Here is a 20,572-nt window from a genome sequence, read left to right on the forward strand (position 1 = left end):
CATGACTGAGCCACCGAGCAACGTAAAAAGAGCTAGGAGTGTTCAGGCCTGCTCACTGTTCTCTTTATCTTCTCCTCAGGAAAGGGAAAGAAAACACTTCATTCCTCTTTTTTCCCTTTTCACTGCAATAATATGAAGAAGATTCCTGAAAATGAAAGGTAAGGTAGGAAAACTAGATACCAAATAATCTCCCACCCCAAGATCTTAGTAATGTCATCAGTATTCTTTTCAGTCTGAAAAGCTTTGGGGTCTCCAAGAATTTCTAGCTTTAAAGGGGTAGAGAAGTGAATGGGGAAAGAAAAGGGCCATATTTCCTAAGGCTCCTCTCAGAACCTTGTGCATTATATGTGGACTTGGTATTTAAGACCTCATGGCACTCTCCCATGCTGCTGGTAGAAATGTAGATGTTAGAACTTCAGGTGTTTTGACAATATTTATTCAAATAAAAAGTGCATATGTGCACAATGAAATTTGTATGGGGATGTTCACAGCAGTATTGTCCTAAAAGCAAACTCATGGACATGAAATGTCCACCAAAGTGATCATTGAATAAACTATTATATAATAACCTGTATTAAAGACTATATCCATTAAAAGAATGAGACATATGCATATACTTATGATTTCTTAGGGAAATAGATGGGGAAACAGTGGAAACAGTGTCAGACTTTATTTTGGGGGCTCCAAAATCACTGCAGATGGTGGTTGCAGCCATGAAATTAAAAGACGCTTACTCCTTGGAAGGAAAGTTATGACCAACCTAGATAGCATATTCAAAAGCAGAGACATTTCTTTGCCGACTAAGGTCCGTCTAGTCAAGGCTACGGTTTTTCCTGTGGTCATGTATGGATGTGAGAGTTGGATTGTGAAGAAGGCTGAGCGCCGAAGAATTGATGCTTTTGAACTGTGGTGTTGGAGAAGACAGGACAGGGAGGCCTGGCGTGCTGTGATTCATGGGGTCGCAAAGAGTCGGACAGGACTGAGCGACTGAACTGAACTGAACTGATGATTTCTTGTATGTGTTTACAATAGAAAGCAAGTTATGTAAGGAATGTCTACCTTTCCAAAGGCAATCAATTTACACTTAAACTGCTGTGTGGATCACAACAAACTGTGGGAAATTCTTAAAGAGATGGCAATACCAGACCACCTTACCTGCCTCCTGAGTAATCTGTATGCAGGTCAAGAAGCAACAGTTAGAAGGAGATATGGAACAATGGACTGGCTTAAAATTGGGAAAGGAGTATATCAAGGCCGTATATTGTCACCCTGATTATTTAACTAATATGCAGAGTACATCATGTGAAATGCCAGGCAGGATGAATCACAAGCTGGAATCAAGATTGCTGGGAGAAATATCAACAACCTCAGATACGTAGATAATACCATCCTAATGGCAGAAAGCAAAGAGGAACTAAAGAGCCTCTTGATGAGGGTGAAAGTGGAGAGTAAAAAAGCTGGCTTAAAACTCAACATTCAAAAAACTAAAACCATAGCAGCCAGTCTTATTACTTCACGGCAAATACAAGGGGATAAAGTGGAAAGAGTGACAGATTTTATTTTCTTGGGCTCCAAAATCACTGTGGATGGTGACTGCCATGAAATTAAAAGATGCTTGCTCCTTGGAAGAAAAGCTATGACAAATCTAGACAGCATATGAAAAAGCAGAGACATCACTTTGCTGACAAAGATCTGTATAGTCAAAGCTATGATTTTTCCAATAGTCATGTATGGATGTGACAGCTGGACCATAAAGAAGACTGAGTGCCAAAGAACTGATGCTTTCAAACCGTGGTGCTGGCGAAGATTCTTGAGAGTCCCTTGGACAGCAAGGAGATCAAACTAGTCAATCCTAAAGGAAGTCAACCTTGAATAATCTTTGGAAGGACTGACTAATGCTGAAGCTGAAGCTCCAATACTTTGGCCACTTGATGCAAAGAACTGACTCACTGGAAAAGACCCTGATGCTGGGAAAGATTGAAGGCAGGAGGAGAAGGGGTGACAGGATGAGACGGTTGGATGGCATCACCGACTTGATGGATAAGAGTTTGAGCATGCTCCGGGAGTTGGTGATGGACAGGGAAGCCTGGCGTGCTGTGGTTCATGGGATCACAAAGAATCAGACGTGACTGAGCGACCAAACAACAACTGTAACAGAGCAGAATGAGCACAGCCCTTAGCAGGCAGCCATATCTGTGCCTCATTACTCTGCAAACTGTAACTAGGCAACAGGTCTCTCTCAGCCATTGGTCAGTGCCTTAGTGGGTCCCCCTCCCCTACAAGCAACAAACTGTCAAATGAGTGACAATTAGGGAAGTGATTCAGCCAAGGGTCAGTAGTCATCAGGTGGAGAGTGAGGTAAGAGGCAGATTCAGGCCTTCTGGAGGGCCCAGGGAACAGACTGGGGACTATGTCCTGCAGAGCTCTGAGCCCTGACTAAGGCCCTCAAAGAGCCTTGGCCCAGGTCTTGAGACAGCGGTGAATCTCTCCCCCTTCCCTGTCTCTGTAACCTGATAGCACTGACTGCTTGGGTTGCAGTCTGTGAGACCTGGTCTCTCCCATTTGGGTGGTCTGAGGAGACTGAGGGCCAGTTTGATTCGGTGCCTGGCTCCCTCAGAGATCACAGCTGGGCAAAGTGTGGAAACCTGACCCTGCAGGAGCTGCCAACTGAGATCTGCCTCCTCTTGGTCAGGACTGAGACCTTGGAGAGTGAAAGTTGTTCCTTGGGACCTTGCTCTTTCTTGTCAAGACGGAGAATAACATTGTTTGGTTGGAGATTATAGGAACATTGTTACCTGATCACGACCTGACTTCAAGAGCAAAGACTCTGGCACCAAGAAGTTAGCAACAACTTACCACGCCCCTCACTCACCTTTTGCTTTTAGAGGGGCTTGCTGAAAGCTTTTAGTAACTTCAGGGTTCTTAGGGCTTGAAGAACCCACCCATCTCCTTGTATGAACCTATAATAAACTTTTGCTTTTAAAGGGGCTTGCTGAAAGCTTTTAGTAACTTCAGGGTTCTTAGGGCATGAAGAACCTACCCATCTCCTTGTATGAACCTATAATAAACTTTTGCTTTTAAAGGGGCTTGCTGAAAGCTTTTAGTAACTTCGGGGTTCTTAGGGCATGAGCCACCCATGAACCTATAATAAGCCTTTCTCTGTTCCAAACTCTTAATGTTTCAGTATTGATTGGCCTCGCTCTGCCCTTGCATACATGGACTTGTGATTTGGTACCAAAGCCACCTTTGGAAGGCCTCACAAGAAATTTTACAGTATTTTTTTGTAAGGGGAATTTGGGTACATCAGAGAGAAGTAATCTCACTCTCCCACTTTATTTTCTCATTTTTTTCTACATTTATTATCAAATGCACGTGTTACCTTTTTAAAAAGTCTTGTATTTATGCAAATTTTCAGCCAATTTTTCACCACCGAAACACAGCCCCCAGCTCACTGGCCCTTCTCAAGCGACTTGTCTGGCGCTGGCAACTCACCACCTCAAAATGCTGGACATGTGGTTTGAGGTATGGGCCTGAGGTGTGGGGACCAGTCCAAGGGGCATGAAAAGGCATTTACTCTTCACTCTGTGTATTTTTGCATATATACTAATGCGCATATAGAACAGCCTTCTAAACACAAGGAATTTGTCTCAAAATCATCCCAACAGCCTTCGGCAGCCTCCTTTCCCCGCAGCAAGTGAAAAAGAGAGTCACTCAGTAGAATCCGTATAGTCCATGGAATTCTCCAGGCCAGAATAGTGGAGTGGGTAGCTGGTTTCTTTTCCAGGAGATCTTTCCAACCCAGGAATCGAACCCAGTTCTCACGCATTAGCGGGCGGATTCTTTACCAGCGGAGCCACCAGGGAAACCCCAAATCTCTAGCCTATTTCCCTAGAGAAGGTCACCAGCTCCTCCCGCAGTAGGAAGTAGAGAGCCTTCGGCTCTAAGTGAGTGGGCTGAAAGGCGGGAGTAACCCAGAAAATAAGTGTTTTTAACTGACAGCGAACTGAGGTTTAGAAGAATTGCGTTATTTCTTCGATTAAACAGGGATACAAATGTATCTACCAAACAGTAGGTAAGGAGAAAATTAAGGACCCTAAAAACCTCCTAGTGGTTACTGGAAGGGAAAGTCGCTCAGTCGTGTCCGACTTAGGCTACAGTCCATGGGATTTTCCAGGCAAGAGTACTGGAGTGGGTTGCCATTTCCTTCTCCAGGGGATCTTCCCGACCCAGGAGTCGAACCCGGGTCTCCCGCCTTGTAGGCAGACACTTTACCCACTGAGCCACCAGGGAAGCCCCCTAATAATTAATAGTGAAGGAAATTTCAAGCGGAACCGCGACCACCGGCGAAGGTAAAGGCGGGAGCGCGCTGCATGCTGGGACGTGTAGTCTCTTCCGGGAGTGGTCCCCAGTGCGGGTGCGCGGAAGCGCGGGTGGTCTCTCCCGCGCATGCGTGCGGCGGTGGCGGCAGGGCTGATTGCCTCTAAGAATATTACTGAGCGGGCGTCCCGGAATTCGTCATGGCGATTCCCCAGGCGTCGATGGGACCCTCCGCGCTGGGCCAGAGCGGTCCCGGCTCGATGGCTCCCTGGTGCTCAGTGTCAAGCGGCCCGACGCGCTACGTGCTCGGGATGCAGGAGCTGTTCCGCGGCCACAGTAAGACGCGCGAGTTCCCGGCGCACAGCGCCAAGGTGCACTCCGTGGCCTGGAGCTGCGACGGACGTCGCCTGGCCTCGGGGTCCTTCGACAAGACGGCCAGCGTCTTCTTGCTGGAGAAAGACCGGTTGGTGAGCCGCTGGGACCCGGCCCAGGCTAGGGAGAGAGGGGGCGTGGGGAGGCGAGGTTGAAGAATGGCGTGAGTGAGAGAGGGTGAGGAGAAGGGAGGAGGAAGAAGGGGTGTGGAGGTGAGGGGCGTGTGTGATGCGCGAAAGAGAAGTGTGGGGGGTGAGGCGGGGGGAACGGACTGATGAGAGATGAAGATGGGGGTGATTGAGAGGAGGGCTGGTGGTTGGGTTCGGGGGACGGTGTATAGGGAGTGTAATAGTAAGGAGGCGTGAAGATGAGCGGGGGGTGAAGGTGAGTGTGGAGAGTAAAGGCTGGTGCTGAGGATGGCGGGGAGACTTGTGTGGTGGTTTGGAGCGGCTGGGACAGTGGTGATGGGCTCCTGTGATGATGAGGAGAGTCATTCTCAAAATGACAGGGCCTCTGTGGAATTGAGTAAGCGGGTTGGGACCCTTGGTGGAAGAGTACGGGTAGAAAACCACAAAGGAGGAAGGCCAGGGAGGGATAAAGAGAAAGGGCATTGGTGTGGACCGGGTCCTCAGAACTGTTCACACAGTGGGGAGGAAGGGAGGGTAGGGTATTGGGAAGGGTTTAGGGGAAGTGACTTAGAAGGACTGGACTCTACTCATCCAAAATTATGTTGGTAGCCAGATACCTCGTTTTGAATAAGGTTAAGAAGTTACATGGGTAGGCGGGTACATATGGGTGAAGTGGTATCTGGATTTTGTTCTTTCAGGTCAAAGAAAACAATTATAGGGGACATGGGGATAGCGTGGACCAGCTCTGTTGGCATCCAAGTAACCCTGATCTCTTTGTCACTGCATCTGGAGACAAAACCATTCGCATCTGGGATGTGAGGACTACGAAATGCATTGCCACTGTGAACACTAAAGGTAACTGTTCAGAGGGCAGTAGGAAGATGAGCTACTGATAGTCATTCATTTTAAATATCTTCTCTGTGCCTGGCCCTGTTGGTATGGGATATCCTGATCTGAATAAGACAGTCGCCAGCTCCAAGGACCTGAGAGTTTAGTGCAGGGAGAGACATATGTATTGAAAAAACTAACATAATATAACATGGTCATCCTGTAATGGATAGGTTTACAAGGTGGATACTGAGAATGGAAACACTTAAGTATGCCTGGGGAAGATAGGGAAGGCTTCACAGAATTTGAGCAAACCCTTAAGATAGCCATATAGATTTAGTGGTCACCTTGTAGTGGGTAGGCAGCTCTAGCAGGGAACAGCATGTACTAAGGAGTGGAGAATTTAGGAAACTGCTGATAGGCTAGAATGACTGATCTTGGAATAAATGACTTTGACAATTGGGGAGAAAATGACCTGGAAGTTGTGTAGTACATTTATAGGCTGTTCTTCCCCAGATATTGCCTTATAAACCTTAAGGCCATTTATTAAGTTATATTGGCTAAGATGTTATTGATTATAAGATGCATCAATATTTTATGTTTCATTAGGAAAGAAAATAAAGTTTTACTAGATAGTCATGATACACCAAAAATTTTGAAATACATTCTGATGCATTTTAAAATACATTACAGGTAATAAGGTATGAAAAAATATGCATCTTAGAATCAATAAACTTGATGAAATTTGTGGGCTACTGGACTTTGTTGGCGAGACTTGTACCTGGAGGTGGAATGATATGGTTTCCCCAACTAGGCAACTGGTGATATGTGAGTGATTTAAGTAGGTAGATGAACATTAAAAACTGATTGTATATATATTTTAATGCCTATTAGGAAAAAAGAACTAGTTTATAGAATTTATTGCCAAAGTGAAGCTACTTAAAAAATTTGGAGGGGTCAGTTTTAGTAAAAGTCTTGAAAGAAGAAGTATAGCTATTACATGGATAGTTCAAAAATTGTGGAAATGGCATGTGAATGACTGGAGTGTGGGAAGTACAGGCATGAGAGAGAATTAGAGGCCCTGGTGTCAAGTACGCATTTAGATTTTGGCTCTGTTCCTTCATAGTTTTGATACTTTGGCCCATCTCTCTTTCAGTTTTTCGTCTGTAAAATGGGGAGGAAACATGGCCCTTAGAGACATGTGAGCACTAAAGGGGGAAATGTGTAGATGAGTGTGCTGGACTTCTGGTTGGTCCTGCTGATGAGGGCCTTAGTGAATGAACTCTGGCGATAGCTCTAGTCTTTCTTTGATAACAAGATAAACTTCTGGAGGATTGTGGGCTAACAGTATCTTGCTGATCGTATCTGGGTTCCCAGGGGAGAACATTAATATCTGCTGGAGTCCTGACGGGCAGACCATCGCTGTAGGCAACAAGGATGATGTGGTGACATTCATTGATGCCAAGACACACCGCTCCAAAGCAGAGGAGCAGTTCAAGTTTGAGGTCAATGAAATCTCCTGGAACAATGACAATAACATGTTCTTCCTGACAAATGGCAACGGTTGTATCAACATACTCAGGTGAGGGGGGTTCTAAGTTTAAGGGACTGTCATGTCTTTGCACTGAGTGCTGTAGTGGATCCCGAGATGAATTAGATGTGAGTCTATCCTGAGGGAGCCAGAAGGACAAACAATTGACTGTTGAACAACGTGGATTTAAACTACCCAGGTCCCCTTAATGTGGATTTTTTCAGTAGTAAATACTGCAGTACCACATGATCTGAGATTGGTTGAATCTGGGATGCAGAGCCACAGAAACAGAGCGACCGTGGATACAGAGGACCAGTTGTAAGTTATACATGAGTTTTTAACTGTGTTTGTTCAACCCCTGTCAGGTCAACCGCTGACTTTGTTCAGAGATTGACTGTAGTAATAAGGAATTCTAACCTTTCGAGCACCTTTGAGCTAGGTACCTTATATTTTACTGAGTCTGGAGAGAAATCCTAGGGAGCTGATGATGGTGTGCTTCCCATTTCACAGATGAAGATCAGGGATCTCAGAGGGGTTAAGTGACTAGTTAGCTAGTGAGCACTTGAACTGGATGTACCTTGAAGTATAGCCAATTTGTACTTTCAAAGTCTCAGTTTGAATATCACTTTCCCTCCAGGGAAGCCCTCTTCATCCCCAAGGTTAGAAGCTTATTTTATGTACTTACATTGGAAGCATTTCTCATTCTCCATTATAAATGCATGTTTATTTCTTTGTGTCTTCTAGTAGACTAAATTCTGTGAATTAGGAGCTGTATTTAACTTGTTTACTGTTGAATCCCTAGTGCCTAGCCCAGTACCTGCTACACACAGTCAGGATCTTAGTAAATATTCTCTAAATGAATGAAATTGTGGAATTGAAGTTGAGGTCTATCTGATTCTGTTCTTTCTGCTGTCTTGGGTGGACACTGCAAGGCAGGGTGTGCTAGGCTCTGTGTTAGAGAGACTGGGAGTTTGCTGTAGAATCCCAAGGATTGACTGTGGGACTTGGGAGTTGAAGGAGGCAGCTTCTGAGCTTGACCTTGAAAGATTAATAGAATTTTAAGAATCAGCAGAAGGGAACTGCACAATGGACAAAACAAGTATGAATGAACATGGCTTATTTGGAAAGTAGTCAGTAGATCAGAATTGCTGGGAGTGGTGGCAGATAAAGTGTCTGAAGAGAGGTCCTGAAACAGGAAGATAAAGTTGAAGTATAATTTGGTACCAGGTTATTCGGCTCTGAAATTCTGTGCTTAGTAACTTGAATTTTACTCTGTAGGCAGTGTTTTTTTTTTTTAAGCTTTTGTGTTAGAAAATAAAACATGTAGAAAACCACAAAATGCAAGTATATAGCTTCAGTTCAGTTCAGTCGCTCAGTCGTGTCCGACTCTTTGCGACCCCATGAGTCACAGCTCGCCAGGCCTCCCTGTCCATCACCAACTCCCGGAGTTCGCTCAGACTTGCGTTCATCGAGTCAGTGATGCCATCCAGCCATCTCATCCTCGGTCGTCCCCTTCTTCTCCTGCCCCTAATCCCTCCCAGCATCACAGTCTTTTCCAATGAGTCAACTCTTCGCATGAGGTGGCCAAAGTACTGGAGTTTCAGCTTTAGCATCATTCCTTCCAAAGAAATCCCAGGGTTGATCTCCTTCAGAATGGACTGGTTGGATCTCCTTGCAGTCCAAGGGACTCTCAAGAGTCTTCTCCAACACCACAGTTCAAAAGCATCATTTCTTCAGTGCTCAGCCTTCTTCACAGTCCAACTCTCACATCCATACATGACTACTGGAATAACCATAGCCGTGACTAGACGGACTTTAGTTGGCAAAGTAATGTCTCTGCTTTTCAATATGCTATCTAGGTTGGTCATAACTTTTCTTCCAAGGAGTAAGCGTCTTTTAATTTCATGGCTGCAGTCACCATCTGCAGTGATTTTTCAGCCCCCCAAAATAAAGTCTGCCACTGTTTCCACTGTTTCCCCATCTATTTCCCTTGAAGTGATGGGACCGGATGCCATGATCTTCGTTTTCTGAATGTTGAGCTTTAAGCCAACTTTTTCACTCTCCTCTTTCACTTTCATCAAGAGCTTTTTAGTTCCTCTTCACTTTCTGCCATAAGGGTGGTGTCATCTGCATATCTGAGGTTATTGATATTTCTCCCGGCAATCTTGATTCCAGCTTGTGTTTCTTCCAGTCCAGCATTTCTCATGATGTACTCTGCATATAAGTTAAATAAGGCGGGTGACAATATACAGCCTTGACATACTCCTTTTCCTATTTGGAACCAGTCTGTTGTTCCATGTCCAGTTCTAACTGTTGCTTCCTGACCTGCATACAGGTTTCTCAAGAGGCAAGTCAGGTGGTCTGGTATTCCCATCTCTTTCAGAATTTTCCACAGTTTGTTGTGATCCACACAGTCAAAGGCTTTGGCATAGTCAATAAAGCAGAAATAGATGTTTTTCTGGAACTCTCTTGCTTTTTCCATGATCCAGCAGATGTTGGCAATTTGATGTCTGGCTCCTCTGCCTTTTTAAATCCAGCTTGAACATCAGGAAGTTCACGGTTCACGTATTGCTGAAGCCTGGCTTGGAGAATTTTGAGCATTACTTTACTAGCATGTGAAATGAGTGCAGTTGTGTGGTAGTTTAAGCATTCTTTGGCTTTGCCTTTCTTTGGGATTGGAATGAAAAGTGACCTTTTCCAGTCCTGTGGCCACTGCTGAGTATATAGCTTAATGAACTATTATATGCATAACACCTGTGTAATTCCACCAAGTCAAGAAATATTACTTTGCTTGCCATCTCAAGTCTTTCCATGGGCTTTGTCCTAGTCAAAAACTCCCTCCTCGAAAAGCACTGTCTTGATTTTTATATTATTTCTTTATAGTTTTGCTACTAAATGTGAATTTCTGGATAGTCTAATTTTGCCCTTTTAAAAAAGTGTGATATGCCTTTTAAGTCAGTTAAACTTCTCCTTCTTTCCCTTTGTCCTACTAGAACTTAACTGTTAAAAACACAGACTGTTAACTTGGGGAGCTTGTCCTAGTCTGGATTTTGCTGATTCTGATTGTTTGCTTATTTAAGAGTCACTTTGTCTTATCAGTTTGGTTACCCAGTACATTTAGAGAAGAAATGATAAATGCTTGATAATGAATTAGTTCTCTCTCGATTCCAAAGATGATCTGCTACTTTATTTTTTAAAGAAGGATTGTTATGGGCCTATGTATTTAAGCATAGTAGATATGTTTCAATCTGTCATAATCATTATCCTTATTGAAGCTGAATTTATCTTTGGCACACAGAATCCTCTTCAAGTTGGTTCCTGAGTCATGTTTTGTAACACAATCCTCAGTCTTCAGTTTCTTGCTCTCTGGTATAACAAGATATGCCAGGTTCATCCTGTGTATTTCCTGTCTCAAATCTTTAATTAGAAAATTCCCAGAGAATCCCTGGATTCTTTCACTAGAAAATATTAAAACTCAGGACGTCCATATTGTTGAGTTGATCATTTCTAGACCTTTCCAGTGGAGAAGGCAATGGTACCCCACTCCACTACTCTTGCCTGGAAAATCCCCTGGAAGCAGGAGCCTGGTAGGCTGCAGTCCATGGGGTCACTAAGAGTCGGGTACGACTGAGCAACTTCACTTTCGCTTTTCACTTTCATGCATTGGAGAAGGAAATGGCAACCCACTCCAGTGTTCTTGCCTGGAGAATCCCAGGGACAGGGGAGCCTGGTGGGCTGCCGTCTCTGGGGTCGCACAGAGTCAGACATGACTGAAGTGACACAGCAGCAGCAGCAGCAGCAGCAGCACACCTTTCCAGTAGACTGAACTAGGAAGTATATGTATGTACTTAAAGACAAAATAATTTGTAAATTCATACATATAACTTCCAGTTAAAATCTCTTTGCTTGCAAGCTAAGTATTCTGATTCTCAGAAGTGCAGGGGATTATAGAATTTGAGTTTCCCATGGTTACCTACTACCTTCATTCCCTGTTACACACACAGATATTTAACAGTAGTGCTACCACCACCAGTGTGATTACTTAAAATTGTAAGTTTTGCTTTTATAATATGTCTTCCTCCATTAAAAAAAAAGTTAATACTACATGTTGCCAGATTACACGGTTATTACATTACTTTTAAACATATATAATTTCTACAAGAGACTATATGTATTTAACGTTCATCACCAACCTTGGGCTGGTAAGTCTTCAGTCACTGATTGTGACAGCTTACTCCAGTTTTGATTCCTCAAAAAGTGTTCAAGGGGAGCAATGTTCCCTGAGTTCATACTTGTCATAACTTATATACTTATAAAACTTAAGAGATACTTACATTGTGCTGCTTCTTTGAACACTTTATAATTGATAGCTTTGCTAGATATAAAAACTTTGATTCATATTTTCTTGTTTTTTCGTTTTACTCCATTTTCTTTTGGTGTAAAGGGTTACTGTCAGAAGTCTGCTGATAATCTAATTTTTTGAAAGTCCATTATTTTCAGCTCCTTATTGCAAAATTCAAACTTAAATTGGAGAAAGTACGGAAAACCACTAGGCCATTCAGGTATGACCCTTATGATTATACAGTGGAAGTGACAAATATATTCAAGGGATTAGATGCAATAGAGTGCCTGAAAATCTGTGGACAGAGGTTTATAACATTGTACAGGAGACAGTGACCAAAACCATCTCAAAGAAAAAGAAATGCAAGACAGCAAAATGGTTGACTGAGGAGGCCTTCCAAATAGCTGAGAAAAGAAGAGAAGTGAAAGGCAAAGGAGAAAGGGAAAGATACCCAACTGAGTGCAAGGAGAGATTAGAAAGCCTTCTTAAGTGAACATGCAAAGAAAAAGAGGAAAATAATAGAATGGGAAAGACTAGAGAATCTTCAAGAAAATTGGAAATACGAAGGAAACAATTTCATGAAAAGATGGGCGCAATAAAGGACAGAAATGGCAAGGACTAAACAGAAGCAGAAGAGATTAAGAAGTGGCAAGAATACCCAGAAGAACTGCACAAAAAAGACCTTAATGACGTGGATAACTATGATGATGGTCACTCACCTAGAGTAAGACATCCTAGAGTGTGAAGTCAGATAGGCCTTAGGAAACATTGCAATGAACAAAGCTAGTATAGTTGATGGAATTCCAGCTGAACTATTTCAAATCCTAAAAGATGATGCTGTTAAACTGCTGCACTCAATATGTCAGCAAATTTGGAAAACTCAGCAGTGGCTATAGGACTGGAAAAGGTCAGTTTTCATTTCAATCCCAAAGAAGGGCAATACCAAAGAATGCTTAAAACTGTCACACAGTTGCACTCGTTTCACATGCCAGCAAGGTCATGCTCAAAATCCTTCAAGCTAGGGTTCAACAGTATGTGAACCGAGAACTTTCTGATATGTGAGCTGAATATAGAAAAGGCAGAAGAACCAGAGATAAAATTGCTGTCATCTGTTGAATTATAGGAAAAGCAAGAGAATTCCAGAAAAACATCTACTTCTGCCTCATTGACTATGCCAAAGCCTTTGACTGTGTAGATCACAACAAACTGGAAAATTCTTAAAGAGATGGGAATACCAGCACACCTTACCTGCCTCCATCTAGTCAAAGCTATGGTTTTTCCAGTAGTCAAGTAGGGATGTGACAGGTGGACTATAAAGAAAGCTGAGTGCCAAAGAGTCGATGCTTTTGAACTGTGGTGTTGGAGAAGACTCGTAAGAATCCCTTGGACTGCAAGGAGATCGAACCAGTCAATCCTAAAGAAAATCAGTCCTGAATATTCACTGGAGGGACTGATGCTGAAGCTGAAACTCCAGTACTTTGGCTGCCTGATGCAAAGAACAGACTCATTGGAAAAGACCCTGATGCTGGGAAAGATTGAAGGCAGGAGGAGAAGGGGACGACAGAGGATGAGATTGTTGGATGGCATCACCGACTCAATGGACATGAGTTTGAGCAAGCTCCGGGAGTTGGTGATAGACAGGGAGGCCTGATGTGCTGCAGTCCACGGGGTCGCAAAGAGCTGGACATAACTAAGTGACTGAACTGAACTTACCTGCCTCCTGAACACCTGTATGCAAGTCAAGAAGCAACAGTTAGAACTGGATATGGATCAAAGGAGTGGCTCTAAATTGGAAAAGGAGTATATCAGTGCTATATATTGTCACTCTGCTTGTTTAATTTATATGCTGAGTACAACGTGAAATGCTGTGCTGGATGAATCACAAGCTGGAATCAAGATTGCTGGGAGAAATATCAACAACCTTAGGTTTGCAGATGATACCATCTTAATGGCAGAGAGTGAAGAGGAACCAAAGAGCCTCTTGATGAAGGTGAGAGAGGAGAGAAAAAGCTGGCTTAAAACTCAGCATTCAAAAATATAAGATTATGGTATCCTTCCCATCACTTCATGGCAACTAGATGGAGAAAGATGGAAACAGTGACAGATTTTCTTTTCTTGGGTTCTCAAATCACTGTGGATGGTGACCGTGACCATGAAATTAGAAGACGCTTGCTCCTTGGAAGAAAAGCTATGACAAACCAAGACAGCGTGTTAAAAAGCAGAGATAGAGGGATGGTATGGGGAGGGAGGTGGGAGGGGGGGTTCAGGATGGGAAACACGTGTGCACCTGTGGCAGATTCATGTTAATGTATGGCGAAACCAATACAATATTGTAATTAGCCTCCAATTAAATAAATTTATATTTTAAAAAAAAGCAGAGATATCACTTTGCCAACAAAGGTCCATATAGTCAAAGCTATGGGTTTTCCAGCAGTCATATATGGATGGGTGAGTTGGACCATAAAGAAGGCTGAGGGCTGAAGAGTTGATTCTTTTGAACTGTGGTGCTGGGAGGAGACTCTTGGACAGCAAAGAGATCAAACTAGTCAAAAGGAAATCAACCCTGAATATTCTTTGGAAGGACCAGTGCTGAAGCTGAAGCTCCAATACTTTGGTCATCTGATGGGAAGAGCTGACTCATTGGAAAAGGCCCTGATGCTGGGAAAGATTAAGGGCAGGAGGAGAAGGGGACAACAAAGGATAAGATGGTTGGATGGCATCACCAACTCAGTGGACGTGAGTTTAAGCAAATACCAGGAGATAGTGAAGGACAGGGAAGCCTGATGTGCTGCAGTCCATGGGGTCACAAAGAATTGGACACTGCTTAGCTACTGAACAACAACAAAATGTCTTTGTGTTGGTTAGTCTGGGTTCATATTCTTAAGTATGTGGTGTGTTGTTTCAGTATATTTTTGAAATCTCTTTATTTCAGGAAAGCCTTGATTTACAGTCTTTGATGTTTGTTCTGTTGTCTTTGGTTTTCTTCTTCAGCGTCTCCTGTTTCTATCTTAGTACCAGGGTCATTTCCCCCAGTTTGATTGATGTCTGTTTTGTTTTTCAGCTACCCAGAGCTGAAGCCTGTGCAGTCCATCAACGCCCATCCTTCCAACTGTATCTGTATCAAGTTTGACCCCATGGGGAAGTACTTTGCAACAGGAAGTGCAGATGCTTTGGTCAGCCTTTGGGATGTAGATGAGTTAGTGTGTGTTCGATGCTTTTCCAGGTAAGCAACTCTACCAGCACTTTGCTTGTTGGATGAGTTAGTTTTATTTCGAGTGAAGTTGGGCCCTCCTCTTTGGATTATTCTAATGTCTCCTCTGTCTGGTCTGCTCTGCTATAGGCTGGATTGGCCTGTGAGGACCCTCAGTTTTAGCCATGATGGGAAAATGCTGGCATCAGCCTCAGAAGATCACTTCATTGACATTGCTGAAGTAGAGACAGGTAACTAAACCCTCACCATCTTAACGAGACTCCTCTGTCATTCATCCCTGGCCGTGAGAACTCCTATCCTGTGTTTTCATCTCTGTTCCTTACTACTTTGCCAGTATTAGCATAAATGCATTTGCCTTCTTAAGGCAAGTGTGTTTATTATGACTATTATCAGGTAATGAGGGAGCAAAGATTTAGGAAAGAGAGGGGCAGGTCTGAAAGAAAGTGATTAAAGAAAACAGTTTGCTTTTTATTCACTTTTAATTTTTCCATTATAATAATATTTTTTCAAAATTTTTAAAATACAGAAAGGAAGAATGAATGAATGGATGGATGGATGAGTGATATCACCATTTAAATACTGCCTCTTTTAGCAATATGGTATATTTCTTTTTGTCTTTTGCCTGTATGTTGACTTACATATTTTACAATTTAAGAAATTATCAAAGCACATGTGATTTGTTTTAAAAAGCAACAAGACAGAACTTGAAAATAGAAAAATGAATATTTCTTCAGGTTTATTTTTAATATAACTTTATTGCTTTTGAAAATACATGATACTTTAGTAAACATTCAAACTATATAGAAAACTTCAAAGAAAGTGTGTGTGTGTGTGTGTAGAAACAATATTATAAAAACAGCTTTATCGAAAAATTCACATACCATCTAAATTGACCAATTTAAGTGTATAATTCTGTGTATCCTGCATTTTTAAATCAACACCACACTGTGAACACTTTACTGCATTAATCCAGCTTTAAAAAGTGGCTTTGGAAAAACCATGTTTAATTTCAACAAGCAGGCAGGATAGAAATTTTGGAAAAAGAATTTTATTTGCAAGGCAAGTGTGGTTGAGTAGAAAGATCTGTGGCTTCAGACAGACTGACTTTCTGTGTTGACTCTGTTCTTTCTCTCCCTTTTTTTTTCCACTGCTGCTTCTTTGAGGTGTAACTTAACTGTTCAGTTACCCGTTTCTTTATAAAATGGGGTTTAAAACCATTACTTGTGTTGATGGATAAAGTTGTCATACTTTATTAAGATAAGTATAATGCATCTGATTCACAAGACATTCTCAACAAAGAGCTGACATGGCAGTTTTTTTAGGAAGTGTAGGCTAGGGCTCAGAGCATGGGCTGTTAGGTTCAGATCCTGCTCCGCCACCCGACTGCCTTGTGACCCCTCTGTACCTCAGTGTTCTCTGTAAAATGGGGTAGAATTGTTTGTATCCTATAGGACTATTATGCAGATTAAATGAGTTAACATAGGTAAGTACTTAATGAGTGTGGTCTACTGTTAACATACTGATTGATATCCCTATATTGATTTTTATAGGAGACAAGCTGTGGGAGGTTCAATGTGAGTCCCCGACCTTCACCGTGGCTTGGCACCCCAAAAGGCCTCTGCTGGCGTTTGCCTGTGATGACAAAGATGGCAAATATGACAGCAGTCGGGAAGCTGGAACTGTGAAGCTGTTTGGGCTTCCCAATGATTCCTGATAGGAGGACCCAGCGTATGGCAGAGGCTTCCGTTGTATAGTTAGTTTGGTCTGTTCTCTGGGGGTTGGTGGGCACCTAAAGTATTTATGAATTGGTATAAATTGTATCAGTGTTTTGTTCGGCTGCCCATTCTGGTCGTTCCCTGCCCCTTGCAGTGATGACACCAGCATGCCTTGTCTTCTGGGGACTTCCTGTCTTCCTACTGTTGGGCGTGTGGTGGGATTTGTTGGGCTTGGTTCTGCTTGGACAGTATGTAGTTTGGAGAGGTAGGTGAGGAAGGGTGAGATGGGGTTGGAGATTTTTTATAATAAAAAAGAAGTACATATTAATAATTTTGAGAATTGAACATTTAATAAAACTGACTTTTTAATTATGGGACTTCTAGGACTTCAAAAATTATGGTAATATTATCCTTATTATTTTCTTATGTCATTATAGGGAGGTGTTGTAGTACTGTATTTTAAAAAAGTTTCAGATGGGATTTAAAGGTTGTAATCCTGTCATTTAATGTCATAAGCAAGAACTCGATGGTTTGTGGTGTGAACTGCATGGACAGTGGCACTCTGATAACATGTTGAGTCATCGCTCGTTTATGTCTACGTGTACCTGGCCTTATTCTGCAAAGATTTGTAGGCCACAGATTTATGATAAACATTGAGGAAAAATAGTAAAATATATAATTTTTATATATTAAAAATAAAAGTAAGAAATAAGAAATTATGATACAAGCTATAAATTAGAATGGGAAGTCAAGACTGGGGGGAATTAAAATAGAAACCTGCAGAGAATAAGAACCTAATTGAATGATTGAACTAAAATTTGTCTCTGTACTCCCCGGTGGCAAAGTGAAGAAGGGGCTAAGTCAGCTAATTCTTATTAAAATAAGCACATGCCAGCTCCCTCAGGGAAGGCACAGCTTTTAATAGCTCTTATCACCAGAAGAAATGGCTCATGTAGGGGGTTGTTATCTGTGAGCAGCATCTTGATTTCATTGTGTTTTAATGGATTTCAGCTTTAAAAAGAAAAACCAAATCAAATATACCTCAAGGTGATGTTTGTGGAAAAATTTGGAAAAAGCCGGTAAGCAAAAAGAAAACTCATATTTCTAACACCAGGAGATAACCATTTTTCTGCTAATAAGCATTTTTATATATACGCTTCTAGGAGTTTTCTTGTATTCATGTTTTTTATATAAAAACATGTTTAGAAAAATCTTGAGGGGTAGACAAATCAAATATGAGCAGATAAAAGCATACAAGGTGCTCACCTCCATGTTTGGCAGTATATAAATCACCAAGTCTTAATAGGCATTTTTAATTATCAGACATACCCTGTGTGTCTGGTATTGTAATGACCACTTCACTCAATTTTTGCAACAACCTTCAGAGGTTGGGTGTTACCACCATTTCACTACCTCGGAGTTCAGCTCAGGGTTACTTATTAAGTGACAGTATTCAGATCTAGGTTTGCTTAAAGGCCCATATGCCTTCTGTTGCAATGCTATTCTGGTTCCATTTGCGCTTCCCATTTGACAGATGAATAAACCTTGGCTCTGAGCTGTTCAGTCTTGGTGCAGGTTAGCAGGTGATCAGTTGAGCTCCATCTGCAGGCTCGGTAGTATTTCCTGCAGCCTGGAACAGCCTCTGCCTCCACCTTCCCTGGAAAATGGTTTCTTTAGTTGCAAACCAACTAGCCACCTCATTGTGTAAGAAGTTCAGATTTGCTGCGTTGATGACCCCATTGCTAAATTGACTAGAATTACAAGTCAGATTGAGATTATGGTGTCTCTTGCTGAGATCCTGGATTTTTCTGTGGCATGAGAGCCAGGGAAGGATGGAACTTACCAAGTGTTAAGCTTGTGTGAGGTGTACGTGTGTGCCTTGAGGATTGTTCCATCCACCCTAGTGTGTGGAGGGGGAGGGTTGTGCAAGGAGCTGTGTGTGGGGGAGCGGTGGGAGCGGGAAGGTTCCTGGCAGAGTTGGGAGGCTAGAGCAGGGTTAGATCCAAGGAGCAGGCAGGCAGGAGCAGGCTGTGCTCTCCAGTCAGGAGACTGAGATGTGGAGGGCCAGAGGCTGGGTCACAAGAGGCCATTTCTGGGAGTTCCCAGAGAGGGTGCGGGGGTTGGGGTGGGGTGTGTGTGTGTGTAGCTCGTTGGGGTGTGGTGTGTGTGTGAGCTCGGTGTGTGTGTGTGTGTAGCTGGTTGGGGTGTGATGTGTGGGTGAGCTCTGTGTGTGTGTGTGTGTGTGTGTAGCTGGTTGGGGTGTGGTGTGTGTGTGTGTGTAGCTGGTTGGGGTGTGGTGTGTGTGTAGCTGGTTGGGGTGTGATGTGTGGGTAAACTTGGTGTGTGTGTGCGCACATGCGCATGTGTGTATGTAGCTGGTTGGTGTGTGATGTGTGGGTGAGCTCAGTTGAGAAAGACCAGGAATGACTTCCTAGCTGTTTCCCTTACACACTTAAGCTCTTTACTGTCAGAGGTGTGTTTTCTACTCTTGGAGAGTTCTAGTCACAAAAGGGACCATCAGATGTCGGCCTTCATTGGAAGGAGAAAAGCACACAGGTGAAATTAAGAGGTAAACCTGTCTTTGAAGGCGTGGAGGGTGTACCTCTGGAGGTGCAGCGCACCCTCAGAAGTCCCACGTGTGGGTTACACAGCACCTCCTTTCCTCCTCCAACTGCTGCTCTGCAAATCAGGCGACTTCACACTTGAGCAGAACGAGGTCTGAATCCCGGCCCCAGCAGGGACTGATCTGAGCCATGCTCCTCATCCATGAAGCGGGGACCATCAATCCCTTCTCCTTGGGTTGTTAGGAGAATGAGAGGAGGTAAAGGGTTTGTGAAGCGCCTCGCGCAGCACCTGGCCCATGGAGATACTTCATACAGCCCTGCCCTGTGAGGAGGAGCAGCTTCTAACGAGAACACGGGCCACCTGGCTGCCAGAGAGAGGCCGTCAGTCTGTCAGCTTTCTCGGCTCTGAACGCCGGCGCTGCACAAGCCAGTTCATCCTTCCAGGAGTAGGTGCTGGGCAGGAAGGAGGCTTATCCATCACACCCTGGGCCTGGTGGGAGGTCCAGAGGAGAAGTGTTAGGTCTGCTTCCTGCGGCATCCGTTGGGGCTCATGATGGATGTGTGTGCCTGTGAACAAGTGGAGCAGAAGCGCCGACTGCGTGTGTGACAGTGAGGGAAGAGCAGGGGAGGGTAAAGCTCTGTTAGCTGAGGTTTCTGGAAGGGATTGGATGGGGAGGAGGCGGACACAGTGCGGGACGTGAACATCGGGCAGAGGATGTGGGAGATGGGGTGCTGTGCGCTGGAGGTGGTGGCAGGGTCCTGGGATGTAGGGTGGGTTGGTGGGATGTGAGATGAGCTTGGGCTTCCCTGGTAGCTCAGTTGGTAAAGAATCCACCTGCAGTGCTTCGATTTCTAGGTCAGGAAAATCTGCTGGAGAAGGGATAGACTCCCACTCCAGTATTCTTGGGCTTCCCTGGTGGCTCAGCTGGTAAAGAATCTGCCTGCAGTGAGGGAGACCTGGGTTCAGTCCGTGGGTTGGGAAGATCCCCTGGAGAAGGGAAAGGCTACCCACTTCATTATTCTGGCCTGGAGAATTCCGTGGACTGTATAGTCCATGGGGGTCCCAAAGAGTTGGACACGACTGAGCAACTTTCCCTTTCCCTTTAGGAGGGAGAGTGGATAACTACAGTTTGGACTGCTTGGTAGTGTGGCCTGGTGAGTAGGGCAGAGTCTGATGGCTGTTGGGGGAAGTTCTTGTTCTGTTACCACTAACTGGGAGACTGGTGAAATTGCTTCACCTCTGTAGCTTCAGTTTGCTTACATTGGTATATCCGTAATGGCGGTACAGCTTCTAAGAGTTAAATGAATTGGCCTGTGTCAAATGCCTGGCACACTATAGATGTTCAGTAAGTAGCTACTGTTGTTCTGTAGGTATTAATACCACATCTGTATAAACCCTTGTACCATACAGAGCTTTCTTGCCTCCTAAGCTCATCACATTTTGTACAAAAAAAGGTGGGGGTTGGATGGGCAGGGATTTGGAGAAAATGAATATTTAACACACCTTAAAATAAACACTTTTGAACTAAGGCCCTTTGTTAACGTTTAGGGACACTGAAATGAG

At 43.5% G+C, this 20,572-nt stretch overlaps 1 protein-coding gene and 1 long non-coding RNA gene across 2 annotated transcripts in view; both read left to right on the top strand.

The window, feature by feature from the left end:
- Positions 1–4,318, top strand: part of LOC128054407 (uncharacterized) — an 83,482-nt gene extending 79,164 nt beyond the window's left edge. Inside the window, exon 3 of the long non-coding RNA XR_008200003.1 lies at positions 4,213–4,318. This is a non-coding gene — a long non-coding RNA (uncharacterized LOC128054407). The remainder of the gene's footprint in view (positions 1–4,212) is intronic.
- Positions 4,319–4,492: 174 nt separating this feature from the next.
- THOC3 (THO complex subunit 3) lies at positions 4,493–16,701 on the top strand. Its single transcript, XM_052647033.1, has 6 exons — positions 4,493–4,784; positions 5,516–5,672; positions 7,023–7,227; positions 14,580–14,741; positions 14,859–14,959; positions 16,280–16,701. The coding sequence occupies exons 1-6, from the start codon at positions 4,518–4,520 to the stop codon at positions 16,441–16,443; spliced, it is 1,056 nt and encodes a 351-aa protein (XP_052502993.1). The 5' UTR covers positions 4,493–4,517; the 3' UTR covers positions 16,444–16,701.
- The last annotated feature ends 3,871 nt before the right edge of the window (positions 16,702–20,572 follow it).

The sequence above is a fragment of the Budorcas taxicolor genome, chromosome 10, assembly GCF_023091745.1.
Source record: "Budorcas taxicolor isolate Tak-1 chromosome 10, Takin1.1, whole genome shotgun sequence".
NCBI lineage: Eukaryota > Metazoa > Chordata > Mammalia > Artiodactyla > Bovidae > Budorcas > Budorcas taxicolor.

Bases quoted from the DNA above. Each gene is read 5' to 3' on its own strand.
- THOC3 (XM_052647033.1), top strand. From the start codon at position 4,518: ATGGCGATTCCCCAGGCGTCGATGGGACCCTCCGCGCTGGGCCAGAGC. The intron at 7,228-14,579 runs GTGAGGGGGGTT...TTTGTTTTTCAG, and splicing joins GGTTGTATCAACATACTCAG to CTACCCAGAGCTGAAGCCTG. The intron at 14,742-14,858 runs GTAAGCAACTCT...GCTCTGCTATAG, and splicing joins TGTGTTCGATGCTTTTCCAG to GCTGGATTGGCCTGTGAGGA.